The sequence below is a fragment of the Python bivittatus genome, unplaced genomic scaffold, assembly GCF_059951505.1.
Source record: "Python bivittatus isolate LINGU-HERP-01145 unplaced genomic scaffold, Pbiv_v1 ctg000160_np1212, whole genome shotgun sequence".
NCBI lineage: Eukaryota > Metazoa > Chordata > Lepidosauria > Squamata > Pythonidae > Python > Python bivittatus.
In genome coordinates this window covers 567130-578697 of record NW_028277076.1, presented here as the reverse complement: position 1 = coordinate 578697, position 11568 = coordinate 567130, and the positions used below count along the sequence as shown (strand labels likewise).

The following is an 11568-nucleotide window of genomic DNA, read 5'->3' as shown; positions in this document are numbered from 1 at the left end:
GCCCAGAAAGAACAAAATGGAAGGTGAGTAAAATCAAGCATTTATTATCAAAAAGAGACATTTGCACTAAATTCTCATTCTGTAATACAAGGAGTCCCCAGTTTAAGAACAAGTTCCATTCCCAAAGTTTGTCCTTAAGTCATATTTGTATGTAAGTTGGAACAATATGATTGTATAATACTGTATAACTAGTATTTTGTAATGAACTCGAACCATTGTGTAATTAACTTGAATTTTGCTACAGTAGGCTCCGTTCTTAACTATGGGCCATCCGTAAACTGGGCGTTCTTAACCTGGGGACTGCCTGTACATATAAAAAATACTTTTTACATGTCATGCTTAAATACTTTTTAAAACATCCATGAAGCAGTTTCTTGCCCTTTGATTGGAAAACAATTCAGGCATCTTCAAAATCTACCCCTGTCGGGATCTTCTTGCTAGAGCAAAAGGAGAAATACTGTCTGTATTAAGCATTGCTGTGGCACATTTTGCATGCTCAAAAGCCCCTTCCCTCAGCCGCTTCTGTACCAGCCCTGCGAGGGAGATCAGCAGAGTTATGCACAGAATGCAGTGGAAATTGACCGAGAGAGAAGCTGCTGCTTCTCCCGCTTGGAGCCGCTGAGAGACGCTGGATTTATCATCCCCTGCTAGTTGGGAATGATGGGAATTCAAGTCCAACATCTGGAGGGAACTAGGGAGAGAAGGCTAGCATAGCACATCGCCTTCATGAAAGAAACTCCCCTCAGAAGGCAACCCCTTTCCTCCGTTAGCAGAACAAGTGTGAAAGAAAAGGCGTGGCTCACTGGGCAGATTTCAAGAGGGCTGAGATGTGTGTGGCGGGTCAGCGCCACCCGAGCGAACGGTCCCGCGCGGCCCCAGTGGGTTACCTTCGGAATCCAGGATTAATCAGGGACTCTCCAGGCAGCCGTTTCTTACTCGGACTGGCCCCTCCTCTGCGCTTCTGCGGACTGAGGTCTGTGGGGGAAAAGCCGGGGGGGGGCAGAGAAATCACAGCACCATCTTCCTCGGGGAGACCAGGCAGGCCATGGGGAGACTTAGGGGGCTGTTCTGGGGAAGCTGCTATAGCAGGCCTGTCTTTGCAGCGGTTTGGAGCATCCAAAGAGGGAGCTGAGGGGCCCCTAGGGTTTTCCCGTAGGGTGGCATCAAACATTTGCACACACCTGACCCAGGGACTGTTTCTCCCTGCAGAAAATCACCTTTGCCCTTGGAAGGATCAGACATAAGCGTAACTGGGATTCCAGAATCTGGTTTTTCTGCCCTGGGAAACCAGATATTTTGGAAGGGAGGGGCTGGGCGCACAGCAGGGTCAGCTTGCTTCCCTCCCTTCCGGACTTTGACTGGGAGGGGCGGAAACGCACCCTCCTGGCTGGGTGTCACCCCTTACCTGCTTCCAAGAGAGTCTGGCTTGGCAAGATCTTCTTCCCAGGGCTCCTGAGGGCCACGGAGGTGGCAGCGGCCGCCGCGCTCTCTGGGGTGGGGAGGAGGAGGAGGAGGAGAAGCAGTCAGGCCGCAGTGCCCTCCGCTCTGGCCCATCTCCCCTGAACCCGGAAACCATCCGAGACCAAAAGGGGCCTCTTCCTTGGGTTGCAACCTGGCCCCTGGGCCACCTTTCTCCCTGAGGCAGCCACAGGGTGGGGGTTACGTGTTCCTTCAGACACGCTTCTGCTTAAACTGCCTTGGGCAGTTTATAGAGGGCCCCTGGGCCACCTTTCTCCCTGAGGCAGCCACAGGGTGGGGGTTACGTGTTCCTTCAGACACGCTTCTGCTTAAACTGCCTTGGGCAGTTTATAGAGAATTTCACAGATGCTTTATTCACAGAAGCACACACACACGCCATGCCTGCTCTTTGCTATCTGTGCATCTCGCTATGGGCACTCAAGGGCCAGGGGTCACTGCTCCATTTCTCTAGAAAAAAGCTGTGCTCTTCCTGCCTTGATGGCTGCTGCTTCTTCCTTTTTTTAAGTGATTTTAAAATGATTTCGTAATTATCCCTGGGGGTCTTGCTCCCCCGGCGGGAACGCTGCCGTTCTCCCAGCCCCCGTCCAGTCAGGCACCTTCCAGGTGTTTCTCCAGCGTCTGCACCTGCTCCACCAGGCCGAAGGTGAGGTCCTGGAGCTGCCTCCTGGCCTCGGGGAGCGAGGCTTTGTAGAGGTCGAAGGTCACGCTTTGCCCGCCGTCCTGGACCTGCAGCATGGCCTTGCCGTCGTGGAGGCTGAGGGTGGGCGTCTGGCCCTGCAAGATTTCTCTGCAAAGAGTCGAGCCATCACTGGCTCTGCAACTAAGCGCCGAGAGCAGCAAAGAGCTCTGGGGCGACTCTGCCGGAGACCAAGGAAGTGAACGAACTTCCGTTCTGGGGAGGTGAATGAGAGGATCTACGATGGCGCCACCTCTCCACGAGGGATGGCATTTTCCCCTGATTCGAGGTCTCACTTTCTTCATGCCCTGCTTGGAGCCACTCACTGGCGAAGTAGCCAAGACCGGTGGGGGGAAACCTCTCCAACCTCCGCCTCCCCTGCAGCTGGTGGAAAGGTGCAGGACCAGAGGCACCTTCCTCTGCCCACCAAAGCTGGCTGAGCCCCCAGCTGCCAGGAGAAAGGCGGGCCTGGCCGGCAGCTGTACTCACCGCAGTCTGGAGAGGGAGTCAGCCGGAGAGCCGGGCTCCTTCTGTGCAGAGAAGAAACAGCGGTGAATCCCCCCCACCCGGACCCACACACTCGCTGGGCTCACCCAACACATGGGGACGGGTCTTTAGCTATCCAGTGCAAAGGACCCCAGCCCAGGGAGGGCCAGAGGGGAGAGCAGCCCCCACCCTTCCGGACCTGCCCGTCCAGCTTCTCCAAAGGGACGCTGCAGCTCCAGAACTCACACGCGTCGGTCAGCCTGCAGGGAGGGAAGGGAAGGGAGACGGCTGCGGCCGAAAGGGGCTTCTCGGTGGCAGAAGCCCCCCACCCCCGCGCAGATGGTGTCTGGACAGGCTGATCGTTTCCTGCGCTTCTGAAGGCCAGCCTTGTCCTGCAGGGCTCCACGGGGGTGGGGGATGGGGGCACACAGTCCCCAAGGCGGCTCAGGGCCAGAGCAAGGGTGCCAGCCACTGGGAGGGCAACAGGGGCGCTCCCGATGCCCCACAGGATCCCCAGCAGCTGCGGCCCCTCCCTCCGCGCTCGCGGATCCGGCCCTTAATTGCAGGCGAAGAACTGCGCCGGCGCGGGGAGGCGTTTGCACCGCCAGCCAGCAGAGGTTGTAAAGGGGCGCTTCTCCAGGCCCTCTGCACACGCTCAGGGGCGGCATTTCGGCGCAGGCCAGGGAGGCGGTCGCCGGGGGCCTGATCCGAGCGCAAGAGGGTCCCGACGCCAGAGCGCCGCCGTCGCCGCCACCTCTGCACTTACCGCAGCCGCGGAGAGTCGCCGCCGCCGCCGCCGCCCTCGCAGAAGCAGAGGAACCGCCGCCCTCCGTGGCTCACCACGCGGAGGGGCCCCGGCGGCGCCATCGGAGCCTGGAACCAGCGGTCCCCGCCCTGCGTGCGCCCCGGCCGGCCGGCCGCTCCCGATCGCCGCGTCCGGACCTCGCCGGCGCGCTTCGCCGTGGCTGGGCTCCCGCTAGCCCCGGCGACGCAGCGGCGCCTGCCGGCCGAGCTCCGAAACGGCTGCTCCGGGCACCTCCGCCGGCCCTGCAGAGGGAGCTCTGGCTGCCCGGCGCCGGGCAGGGGACGGGGACGCGGAAGCCATGCCGCCCGCGACGGCCGCGAGCCCGGTGAGTGGGTGCCCCTCGGCGGCGCCCCGCTCGGCCAGCTGCGCCTCGCGTCTGAGCCGCCGACGGGGCTGGGAGGGGCGGCCGCCGGGCGCGGGGGAGTAGGGGGCGAGCGGGGCCCCGCTGGCCCGTGGATGGGGAGCCGCGCTGGGCGGCGGCGCCCGCCTTGACCCCGGGCGTCTCTCTCCTGCCCGCAGGAATACGCCGCCTGCGAGGCTTTCGTGCGCCTGAAGGGCCTGGCCATGCTTCTCCTGGGTAAGCCTCCCGCCCCCCGGGCTGTGGCGTCCTTCGGCTGTATCCTCATAAACGGGGCAAGAAGGGGGTCCCTGGAGAGGTTCGGACGGGAACCAGAAATCGAATAGTAAAGCTGGGAAGGCATTGGGGTTCCCAAGCTTTGGCTAGACATTGTAAGCGCATGTCACGATTTGTTTGCCCCGAGCTGTGCGGGCAGCCTCCCCCTCCCCTGCCCAAGAAGCGTAGCCTCCAAAGGGCTCCGCGTTAAAATGCAGAGGGACTCCCGGCGAACTTTTAATCCGAAGCGACGCAGCCCAGATCATTGCCTGGCTTTTGTGGGGCGATACCCGCTGGAGCCGGGCAGGTCTGGGGGGAGGCGGGTCCGCGTTGGCGGTCAAGGCGCCGCCTGAGCCTCTGCTTGTGTGTCCACGCAGGTACCGGAGCGAGCTTTGCCGTTCTCAGGAAACCCCTTCCCCTCCCCTGGAGCGCCCTCTTCTCTCTGGGTTGGTATCTCCAGAGAACGCTCTGCCCCTTTAATCTCAGCAGATCCGTGGATCGGGTCGCCTTGGTCTGGGAGGCCGCACGGTCGGTCGGTCCCTTGTAACAGGGCTGGAGGGACCCACCTCTGAGCAGCGGGGCTCCTGGTGGAGATCAAATTTCCCCTTTTGGCATTTGCAATCCCAACTCTGATGGACGGCCACTCGGACTGGGGATAAATTCGATCTCAGTGTGATCTTTCTCTTGTTGGGCTCCCACAGCTGTGGCTTCGTTACCCAGCTATGCAGTGACCCGGAGGCAGCTGAAGAAGTGTGCTGACTTATGGGACCTCCAGCCCCCCCGCCCCCCAGAGGTAGCCCAAGGTGAGCAGTGAGGGAGGTCGAAGCATCTTTCTGGGCAGAAGCCTAAAGGAACCTTTTTCCAGGCTAAGAGAACACAGACTTCTTCTCCTGAGATGAAGGGAGGCAAGTGGAAGAGCCCCCCCACCCCCTGCAGTGACACTCGGGAGTAGCTGTTTTTGGCCATTTAATCATGTTGTAAGCGAAGCAGGAATAAAATGCAAACTGTCTGTCGAGGTAGCAAATCAAAAGCAGAGGCTACACCCAGCGGGGATGGACTAGATGCCCTTTGGGACCCCTCGGAAAGAAAGGATGAAGGCGCTGCCTAGACCAGAGGCCTGATCTTCATTTCTGAGCGCTTGTAGGAGTAGTTGTAGCCTCTCCAGGTTTGCCAGTTGATGCCGTCGGCAAAAGACTTGTGTTCTCCGAGCCAGTATTTTCCGTTGAGGTTGGAGAGGTGGCAGTTGTTGTACCACCAAGCCCCTTTGTACACCTCAGCGCATTTGGAGTTCTGGGGGTCCTGCTGCTTGTCTCGGGTGGAGAACGGCATGCTGTTGTGGTTGGAGAGCGAGTCGCCTGGGGGGAAGGGTGCGTGGTGGGTGCCCGGAAGGCCCCTCAGCCCAGGCCACATCCAGCCAGCCAAGGTGGGCATTTGTGGGCCCGTCACTGCCCAGCCCGGGGGGGGGGTTCATGGAGAAGGGCATTTATGCCCCCCTTGACATTTTCAGGGGCTCACCTGCAGGGCCCCCGCTGAAGGTGCCCAGGGCCAGCCGATACTGGTCGATTTCCCCCGCTACCCGGAAGGATGCGTATTTGGCGAAGGAATGTTGATTCTCGAAATCGGTGAGGTCAACACGCAGTTCATTCTCTCCTAGGATGAAACTGAAGAATTAAGGATGTGCGCCTGTATAAATCCCCAGGCACATGGTTCCCTTTGCACACTGTTCTGTCACCGAGACCCCACAGCCCAGGGCTACGGGTCAGTCTGCAGCCCTGCAGCAACATTTCTGGTGCTTGCTCCACCTGCAGACGGCCCCCCAGAGGCTCTTCCCAGCGAGGGACCACGCCACTCTCCCCTCGCAGCAGTCCGGAGGGCGCAGGGAGATGCCAGTTACCCAGAGAGGTCAACAGATGAATATTGTCGTTTCCCAGCCAGAATTCTGTGAGTTGGCTTCCAAACCCTCTCTTGTAGGAAGCCCAGTCCCGGTAAAAATCCACCGAGCCGTCCGAACGCCTTTGGAACACCTGTGGGAGAGAGTCGGGCCTCTTAACCATCCCGCCGGGACAGGCCCTGAAATCAAAGGCTTTGCCTGTGGCATTTCCCCAAAGAACCCACTGGGGCGGCAGAGCCCTTGAAAGAGAGACGCCCTGCTGAGCGGGGTTGGACTTCATGGCCTGGGTGGGGCCTTCCCACTCTTGGGGTCCTGCAGTTCAGCCGGTAGTCTTGCAGCACCACCCCTGCTGTGAGAGCCTCGGAAAATAAAAATCAGATCACATCTGTACCTGGAGGACCCGTACGCTAGTGTCACCCTTGCGAGGTAGTCCAGACAGGGAGCGTGCCCAGATGAACTAATTCTACTTTATTGCAAGGTTACGTGAACAGAATCTTGCAAGTCTGAAAGTACATCTCTCCCCATTGCCTTTACAGCCCTAGAGACTAGGGACAGTCCCTTCTGAGACATTTGCCGCATCCCCCTTCCTGCTGCAGGCTCAGCTGGAGCCCCTGCTGTGGCTGGGAGATGCTGGCAAAGGGCAGGGCTGGCTGACTCCAGATGTGGGGACTGGGGAGGAAAGGCAAAATCTTCTTCCGTCAGTTTGTGGCCAGCGCTTGGACAGCCAAGGTGGCACTTCGAACTTAGGGGGGGTCTTCTGTCCTCCGCCTGAAGTTCACTCTTTGGGTGACCAGAAGTTTCATCAAAAAAGGCCGTCCTGCTCTAATATGAGAAGGGGAGCTATTCTCTGCCCGCATCCACCACTTCCCGATTATAAACCATCCCTTTTCCCTTGGTTTTCAGAGCTAGCCGTCTCCACACAGGGCTTCCAGGTGTGCTGGGCCACCTCCCACGGTTCCTCCGGCCACCATCCTCGTCTTGAGAAAGACTCGGTTTTCTGGTGCGTTTGATTTCTGGCAAAAGATGGGCCAGCAGTAAAATCCCAAATGTGTTTGTTGTAAAGCCTCCCACCGTGGCATGGGGGTAAGAAGCGGTGCGACGCCTTGGCCGCACCTGGGCTTGCCCACCGCCGCACTTACAATCCATCCGCCTCCCTCGGTGTCCATGTCGCACAGCACCTGCAGGGGCTGGCAGTCCTTGGGGTAGATGGTGTACCAGCCGCTCAGGACCACCCCCTTGGCCAAGAGCTCTTTGCAGTTTCGAGCGCCTGGGCAGAAGCAGAGGGCAAGAAATGTTGGCACTCTGTTCACCAGGGCCTTCGCCAAAACACCACCCGTTTGGCAACTGGCAGCTGGAGCCAGTCGAGCAGGCCAAATGGTTGCGGTGTGGCATGGCGTGTTGGGGTTGGGGGCTGCTCTTAATATTGGGCGGGTATTTCCCCCCCTTGAAATGTTTTTTGGATTCCCCCCATCCTTGATATGTTTTTTGGAGGAGCAATTTTTCTAAGCCTATTTTAGGGCAGACCAATTTTTTGTGTCTCCCACTTTGAAGCAAAGGCAGGTTTGTCTGCCCGTGGTTAGAAGCAGACCCTGCAGATGCCAGAACTGTGTCTGGGACTGAGCTTGCCCCCTCTGCCTGGCCGCAGCACTGGCTTTCACAGGAACAGAGAAAAAAATGGATAGGAAGGGGACACCCACTTACCTCGCTGGCACTGAAGAGCCTTCAGCTCCTTCTCGTCTGGAGGAAAGAGGGAAGCGAAGAAAAGCAAGTGCTCAGCCTATTTGCTCAGGGAGTGCCTCCTTAACATGCTCTGGCAATTAGACACTCTGCCCATAAACGGGCCCAATAATTGCAAGATGTAAGCTGGGGCAAATTCTGGAGGGCTGGGCCAGAGACTTCCCTTTTCGGCCGGTCACCTGTTCTTTCCTTTGGGATTTATGGCCAATTCCTCCCCCTGTGGACCAACGTCACCCACCCACCCATGCGGCAGGCAACATTCTCAGGAGGGGGGTCCCGCCTTGCTGACTTAGAGGACAGAGGCTCAGCCACGCTCGGCATAACAACGTCTGGTGCGCCATGGCTGGGAGTCCTTTTTAGCTGCAACTTCAAGTCATGCTGGACTCAGTGGGGGGCACGATTCAACCAGGGCCCTTTTGCTTGGAAGAAGAGGCAGCCTGGCTGAGGCTGCTACCCACAGCAGTTCCTGCTGCTCTTGCCCTGGGAGGGGGCGCAGTTCTTACCAACTTCTCCTTTGTCACCCGGGTCGCCTTTATTTCCTGGGAACAAACAGAGAAACACGGTGTTCCTCCTCTTTCTGACCTCACTCAGTCTTGAGAGGGGGTGCCAAGCAGCTTAAGAAGAACCCCCTTGTTGGCAGAGTCCCAGAGAGAAGTGCCTCCCCAGGGAAAATTGCACACTGTCCAATATAATCTGCTGGGAAGAAATGGGTGTCACGCTCTCTCCCCAACACCAAGAGCCCCTCCCCATGGGCTGCTCACCCCCAGGGCCTCATGAGCAATTTGCAGGGGGGTCCGTTCCCTTTTACAAATGTCTTGGGCATGGTTGAGGTCAACGTTTTTGACTATTGCAAAAGCTAGTGAAATCATTTGTGATTTGCACAAACACAATTAGCGGCTATGGGGTTGTGATGGCACCAAGGGGCTGGTCCCAGAGCAGCACATTCAATCGGTTACTTTTTGCTCCAAGGCTTCCCAAGTCACCTTTTTCTCCTGAATCAAAGGGGAAGAAAATCATCTGAGTCCTCCTGGGCTCAACTTTTCCCAGCCCTGGCCCCGACCCAGCCCAGGAGGCACAAATACCATTTTCCTGCCCGGGCTGAAGGAGAGCTGACGGGTGTGGGCTGGGGCGGGTGGGGTGGCTTGACCTTCTAACTCAGGCAACCCACCCACCCCAGTTTCAGTGCCTCTGCTTTGGGAGCGTCCTCTTTCCACAAATCGCTCCTCTCTCTCCACCAGCTGTGCCCCCCCCCCGCAGCCCCGGCATCCCTCGCGTGGCCACCTTACCTTTCAGCCCGGGGGGTCCAATTTTCCCAGGGATTCCCTGCAGGCCTTTTTCGCCTGTTAAGGAAAAGCAAAGTGAGGCTTCCAGGCCCCGCTTTCCCAGGGTGTTGGTTAGGGGCTGGTGTCCTAAAACACAGCTGGCTGGGCAGCCCCCCGCACACCGCTCTGCATTTTGCGCATGCGTAAACCAGAGCAGATGGCTAACCCCAAGGGGTTGCCAGCTTCGGGAGAGGGAATTTGGACAGCTCTGGTGCCAAGAAGAAAGGGGCTCCGTTCCCCCATCGGGCTGCCTGTGGCTGCCTTCATTCCCACGCGTTCCTTCTGCCTTACGGCAAGCCAGGCCATGCCCTCCAGAACCACGCAAGACACGCCGCTTCCTTTGGACTCGACAGAGTCAGAAGCCAGCTTGGCCCTTCTGCCACAGACCCACCTTTGGCCCCGGGAACACCTGAGGCCCCCTTGGAGCCTGCTGCTCCAGGTAAGCCTGGACATCCCCGGAGGATGGCGATCTTCTCGGTGTCCCCCAGGCCCACCACCTTTGCTTCTGGAAAGGAAGAACGACGTTTGGAATGAAAAACCACCTTTTGGGGGGGGGGGTTGCGCGAAGCTAAATTTCCCGTCTCCGAAGGGCGGGAAGGCTGGCCATCCTCCTCAGAGCCTCACCTGGGCAAGATGGCTCCGGCGCCCCTCCGTAGGTCGCGGTCATCAGGCAGAGCAGGAAGAGACCCGCTTGCTTGCCAGCACTCCGCATCGTGGCACCTTGGCTCTGCCCGCAGCCTGCCGAGTCCCTCAGCCTTCAGATGTGCTGGCTGCGGCTTTCCCCTTTTTAAGCAGGGGCTCCAAAGTCAACAGTTGCAACAGTGCAAACCGCTTCCTTGTTGCTCAGGGCACATGCCTGTCGGTTCAGCTGCTCGTGGGCATTTCTTTGTTTCTGGAGGGAGACACGCTCATCTGCTTCAAAGCAAAGCCACAGTGGAAAAATCGGATTATTACAACAGCGGGATGTCTCCAAGTGGTCCTCTTTTCCTGCTGGTTGTTCGTCTGCAGAACCCGATTTTTAATTCAGAATAAGGAACCAATAGTGCAATGGCCAGCGTTGTTATCATGATCAAACTGAAAAATTATGCAAACTTTGGTAAGGACTAAACTTGTTCTGCAAGGTTTTGCAATCTTCATTGTACAGAAACTTAGCCACAGCTTCTCTTTCCTCTTGGGACATTTTCTCAGATTTAGATCAATCAAGTTCCCGGCTCCTTTTCCATTTTTTTAAAATAAGGACTCTTACCAGCTGCCAGACTTCAAATTTGGGAACACGCGTGCGGCAAGTGAAATAACCACACGATAACTTTGCTGACAACATGGCTGAAAGATTAAAAGCAGCAGGGCAAGGAGAAGGTCTTGTCGGGTGCTGTAAATCCCATGAAGGAAAGCTCTGATTTCTGTCCCAATTTGGGAACACGCTGCTGCTTGTTTCTGGCAGCCAAAATGGGAGAGCCATGATAACCGCCTGGGAAACAGCCAGGAGATGCATCCTTTGGGCCCCTGGCAGAGGCCGCTGGAGAAGTTCTTTGGGCGCAGATTTTGTCTTTTGAAAAGTCCAGCCTTTCTGTACCCGAGACCGGGGAAGAGCCGGATGCGCGAGGCCACCTCCTTGGTCTGCTTCTGACCGTTCTCATGCAGCGTGAACCACACATGAGTTAAAAGTGGCACAAAGGTGGCGGTGGGTGTTGTGAACCACGTGTGAGTTAAAGGCAGAGCAAAGGTGTAAAGATACAGCATGGATAAGAGGAAACATTCAATTGTTGTACGCCGCCCAGAGTCACCTTGTGTGAGATGGGGGGCTTTGTAAATATGATAGATAAATAAATAAAAGAAACATGCCTGAAAGCCACTGGGAGAGCCGGAAAGACTTACGCAAGACGGGCTGTTTTCCCTGGCTGCCCTCGTCCTCAGCCAGCCTGGCTCCAGAAAGAACAGGTACAGCTCTGACTCGAGGAGTCTCCCCCCCCCCGGCCACTCATGGCCCAGCAGGTGCCCGGGCACAGGTGAGGAAACAAGTGCCCCCAAAGGGGCCACTCAGGTCCTGGCCCCTTTTTCAGCCCTATTTCCACCGTTTGCAAAAGACAGGCGTCCCATTTCTCTCAAGATGGCAGGAGAGCAGCACACGGTTGTGAAATGGGGCATCAGTTTATGGCAGCTTTAAGGGGCACTGGACCCAGCCAGTTCCGTGTTTTCAATGGAAACTGGAATGCAAAATGTGGCTCTCATTGGGAAAGGCAAGTCTGACCTCCTGATCTCACCTTTCTTGTCCAAACAGAGTAATTTTATGCATTAATCTATAAAGCAATCCATCAGGCAACGTAACGACTTCTCAACCGTCTTGCCAGTTGCCAGATTTTGTGGCTCAATTGCAAACCATTGGCTGTTGAGGACCATCTCCCAAAGCAGCACTTTCTGCTCCTCAGAAATAGGAGTGAAGAGCGCCTGCCTGGGAAAAGCTCTTTGTGGCTGGCTAGGACAGCAAGGGGGGGATTTACTCAAAGGGGAGGGAAGAGGCTGTACGAAAACTTGGCCCTCTGCGGGTTAGGGTGCTTTATT

At 57.3% G+C, this 11568-nt stretch overlaps 3 protein-coding genes across 4 annotated transcripts; 1 reads left to right on the top strand and 2 right to left on the bottom strand.

Moving 5' to 3' along the window:
* Positions 1 to 19: 19 nt before the first annotated feature.
* Positions 20 to 3547, bottom strand: PAXX (PAXX non-homologous end joining factor). Of its 2 annotated transcripts, XM_025165965.2 has the most exons (7): positions 3408 to 3542; positions 2841 to 2901; positions 2645 to 2685; positions 2076 to 2266; positions 1406 to 1489; positions 888 to 975; positions 20 to 437 (listed from the first exon to the last, which is right to left on the bottom strand). In XM_025165965.2, exons 1-7 carry the CDS (start codon positions 3506 to 3508, stop codon positions 398 to 400), a joined length of 606 nt encoding a protein of 201 aa, XP_025021733.2. In that variant the 5' UTR covers positions 3509 to 3542; the 3' UTR covers positions 20 to 397. The 2 variants fall into 2 exon arrangements, with proteins under 2 accessions (XP_025021733.2, XP_088002927.1); XM_088146801.1 differs by lacking the exon at positions 2645 to 2685 and having other exon boundaries at positions 2749 to 2901; positions 3408 to 3547.
* Positions 3548 to 3636: 89 nt separating this feature from the next.
* TMEM141 (transmembrane protein 141) lies at positions 3637 to 5068 on the top strand. Its single transcript, XM_088146802.1, has 4 exons — positions 3637 to 3771; positions 3966 to 4023; positions 4437 to 4505; positions 4761 to 5068. Exons 1-4 carry the CDS (start codon positions 3745 to 3747, stop codon positions 4871 to 4873), a joined length of 267 nt encoding a protein of 88 aa, XP_088002928.1. The 5' UTR covers positions 3637 to 3744; the 3' UTR covers positions 4874 to 5068.
* A 95-nt stretch (positions 5069 to 5163) lies between these two features.
* Positions 5164 to 9745, bottom strand: LOC103048223 (ficolin-2-like). The gene is made up of 10 exons (XM_088147263.1): positions 9634 to 9745; positions 9401 to 9514; positions 8974 to 9027; positions 8644 to 8679; positions 8191 to 8217; positions 7652 to 7687; positions 7090 to 7217; positions 5954 to 6083; positions 5575 to 5709; positions 5164 to 5414 (listed from the first exon to the last, which is right to left on the bottom strand). Exons 1-10 carry the CDS (start codon positions 9719 to 9721, stop codon positions 5164 to 5166), a joined length of 999 nt encoding a protein of 332 aa, XP_088003389.1. The 5' UTR covers positions 9722 to 9745.
* Positions 9746 to 11568: the final 1823 nt, after the last annotated feature.

Bases quoted from the DNA above. Each gene is read 5' to 3' on its own strand.
- PAXX (XM_088146801.1), bottom strand. From the start codon at position 3,508: ATGGCGCCGCCGGGGCCCCTCCGCGTGGTGAGCCACGGAGGGCGGCGG. The intron at 2,902-3,407 runs GTAAGTGCAGAG...CCCTCCCTGCAG, and splicing joins GGCGACTCTCCGCGGCTGCG to GCTGACCGACGCGTGTGAGT. The intron at 976-1,405 runs GTAAGGGGTGAC...TTTCCCCCACAG, and splicing joins CCAGACTCTCTTGGAAGCAG to ACCTCAGTCCGCAGAAGCGC.
- TMEM141 (XM_088146802.1), top strand. From the start codon at position 3,745: ATGCCGCCCGCGACGGCCGCGAGCCCG. The intron at 3,772-3,965 runs GTGAGTGGGTGC...TCCTGCCCGCAG, and splicing joins CCGCGACGGCCGCGAGCCCG to GAATACGCCGCCTGCGAGGC. The intron at 4,506-4,760 runs GTTGGTATCTCC...GGGCTCCCACAG, and splicing joins GAGCGCCCTCTTCTCTCTGG to CTGTGGCTTCGTTACCCAGC.
- LOC103048223 (XM_088147263.1), bottom strand. From the start codon at position 9,721: ATGCGGAGTGCTGGCAAGCAAGCGGGTCTCTTCCTGCTCTGCCTGATG. The intron at 6,084-7,089 runs GTAAGTGCGGCG...TCTCTCCCACAG, and splicing joins CCGAGGGAGGCGGATGGATT to GTGTTCCAAAGGCGTTCGGA. The intron at 5,415-5,574 runs GTGAGCCCCTGA...CCTTCCCCCCAG, and splicing joins CTTCAGCGGGGGCCCTGCAG to GCGACTCGCTCTCCAACCAC.